This window comes from Struthio camelus, chromosome 30, assembly GCF_040807025.1.
Source record: "Struthio camelus isolate bStrCam1 chromosome 30, bStrCam1.hap1, whole genome shotgun sequence".
In the NCBI taxonomy this organism is placed as follows: domain Eukaryota; kingdom Metazoa; phylum Chordata; class Aves; order Struthioniformes; family Struthionidae; genus Struthio; species Struthio camelus.
The window spans coordinates 5,008,403-5,011,477 of NC_090971.1; the positions used below are offsets into that span (position 1 = coordinate 5,008,403).

The following is a 3,075-nucleotide window of genomic DNA, read 5'->3' on the forward strand; positions in this document are numbered from 1 at the left end:
CTGAGACAGTCACTGCTCTCAGAAACCAATAAACAAATCCGACTGGTCACGGGTATGGTGAAAGGAGGATTGCTGCCCCCCACTACCCCAGAGAGGTGCTCCCACAGTGAGCGTGGTGGGCAAGCCATCCTTACCCCAGCACGTGCAGTACAATGTGACACCTACAAACCTCCCGCCAGATGCTTGGCAAAGCCCACGCTGATACTCTGTTGCAGACCACTGTGCCTTAACCAGGACCTCTTTACCCTGCCCCTGGACTACACTTGATATGTTATTTTCTCTTTTCCACATTGTATTTTCCCCAGAAGGTTCAGGAGCAGGAGTGGGGCAACATCACAAACTATAACAAAGAGCAGAGACCATTTCCACCCAGCCAGATACATTCACACAAGCAAAGGTTATAGCTCACAGTGGGGCAGGGATATGATTGCTTACATGAGTTTTGTTGTCAAGATGCAATTATCAGATATAACCTAATTCAGCACCTCTGTTGCTTAATGTTGTAAACTATGTTTCTTGACACATAAATCCGTTAAGACTTTTTTTTTTTTAAAACTACACCCCTACACAACAGGAATTTTATTCAATTTTATTTTATTGAACTTTATTCAACAGGAATAAAGTGGCATAAGAAATGTTTTGCAGCACTGAAGTCTCATTCCCTCTCCTCCCTCACTTCACAATAAGTCTGTAGAAATTAGCCTCAGAAAGGGTCTCATGTCGTAAGACTGCTTCTTTCTAGTGCAGAGCAGGATGAATGCCATAACTACAGTGTCTGAGGGCTGCATACTGTAGATTTTTTCCCCCATTGAGGAAAAAGACAACAAAGATAAAAGGGAGCAGAAGGTATCATGCTAAGGCTTTGAATTAAAGTCTCAAATTTTCATCTTCCTTTGCAACTAAAAGGTTTCAAAACCTTTAAATAATTTTGATTTTATCATGCTTTATTTTGAAAAAAGTTATTTTGTCAGACCCGCAGTTCACTGTCCTACTGATCTGAACTTTTAAGCTTAGACAAGTGAAGGAAGTAAATTGGTTTCTGTGATATGAGTAAAAAGAAACTAAGGATGAATACTGTCCCTAAAGCTTTGAGATGAAAGGCATCTGTAGGCTGTAACATGGATGTAACCCCATTCAAGCTGATAATTGCTTAGTAACAAACAACATGCAAAATAATTGCCCCACCTATCGGTGTGACAAATGCAGGAAAGCTTATTTTGTAATTAGGAAGGACTGCATGCCCAAAGCATGGCTCAGACCCCAGAGGTGCTTAAGGAGCCGTATAAAAGTGCTTGGAGCACAGATCTCTTCCAACCATTCTTCCCAGCTTCTACTTGGTGGTGACCTGAGTAAGTCTGTCTTCAGTCAAATCTTTTATATGGCTTAAAAATGAACTTTTATATAAGAGTTTTAATGTATTTGTGTATGAACACTTGGTATGTCTTGGAGTATTTTTGGAACAATATTATTTTCATAGAAAAGATGCATTAACTTCTTTTTCTTGGTTGGACTTGCAGAGCTCAGGTTTCTCACTGAGACTGTTGGGCCTTGGGAACAGCCTGCTTGTTTCAGAAACAGCATGCTGACTGCTTTCATCTGAGCCTAGGAGTGCTTTGCTTTAGGAAGAGTTTTTGAATAAAAAAACTTCGGGCTAAGTCCTCACCTGGCCTTAGAAGTTAGCAAAGTTTCATTAACAGATTACCTAGTCATCTTTAGTTCTGCATATGAATTGCAACCTGATTTTGTACCTAGCTAGAAATAAGTAACTTTCTGAATATTGCATGGCTTGAATATACAAGGGCTCTTGTTTACAAAGGTACCCACACCCCTGACCTGTGCTCTCATCACCTTGTGTTTTTCAGGCTTGCTGCCACCCAGCACAATGTCTCTCTATGGACAGGTCTGCAACTACCGCCCCTACCCACCATGCAACGTGAGCTGCCCCGCGCCCTACGCTGACGCCTGGAACCAGGCGTGTGTCACCTCCTGCGGGGACTCCCGCGCCGTGGTCTACCCACCACCTGTGGTCGTTACCTTCCCGGGCCCCATCCTCAGCTCCTGCCCGCAGGAGAGCATCGTGGGCACCTCAGAGCCCCTGGGCCTGGGCAGCCCCTTTGGCCGTGGGAACTACTTGGGTGCCGGCAGCTCCTTCGGGTCCGGCATCTCCCTGGGCAGCGGCTACTCCTACCCTCGCTACTCCCGCAGGTCCACAACCTACAGCCGTGGGAGCTGTGGGCCCTGCTAAGCCCCGCATGAACGTCCCTGTGAGCAAGGCCCAGCAGGGATCAGAGCAAAATCCCAATTTGTGACTGAGCAGAAGAGCATGGCTTTCAGAGGTACAGCCTACTGGGCTCCTGTGGGAGTCCTTGTGAGCTGGGAGCACTTGGCCATTCTGAGAAACAAGGCCTAGAAATATTCCCTTTCTGTTGGATTAGGTATCTGCTAATAACATTGCAATGTAGTGTGTTTGATGGGACATACACCTGAGTATATGAAAGACCTTAGTTAATTTAAGTGGTTTATGGAAGACTAACATCAGTGAAGATTAGACTCTGTATATTCTAGCCTTTCTAAATATACAGACCACTGTTCCATGGCTTTTGAGGTATAATGGAAACACTTCTGAAAGCTCTATTTCGATCATGGGATCAACCCTATTTCATCCAGTCTGGGATCTGAAAAAAGAAAATATGACAACCCATCTCAACTGTCAAATGCTATAGATCCAACAAAGACAGACCATCTTACAAACTGCAGCCCCTGAAGATGACGACAACATTAATCTCCAGCAACTGTATTGTGCTCTCTCTGTAGTTCTATGTTCTGCTGCTCTAAAGTCCTTGCCCTATTCCAATTAAAATATATTGCATCACAGCATTCACCTTTTGGTTTTCTTTTCTCCTCAACTTGAAATTGTTGGTCAGCAACACTAAAATAATTCCTTATTTCAGACCCAGGCTTTGTTAGATGTTAATTAATGGCAAAGACAGTGCCCAGATGTCATGCACATGATGCACATCTCATGAATGTACCCCCATGATCTCTTATAAGGATTTTTGGTGAAAGGGGTGGGAT

The 3,075-nt window shown here is 44.0% G+C and overlaps 1 protein-coding gene across 1 annotated transcript; it reads left to right on the forward strand.

The window, feature by feature from the left end:
- The first annotated feature begins 1,275 nt into the window (after positions 1 to 1,275).
- Positions 1,276 to 2,867, forward strand: LOC104144188 (scale keratin-like). The gene is made up of 2 exons (XM_068922217.1): positions 1,276 to 1,349; positions 1,863 to 2,867. Exon 2 carries the CDS (start codon positions 1,883 to 1,885, stop codon positions 2,243 to 2,245), a length of 363 nt encoding a protein of 120 aa, XP_068778318.1. The 5' UTR covers positions 1,276 to 1,349; positions 1,863 to 1,882; the 3' UTR covers positions 2,246 to 2,867.
- The last annotated feature ends 208 nt before the right edge of the window (positions 2,868 to 3,075 follow it).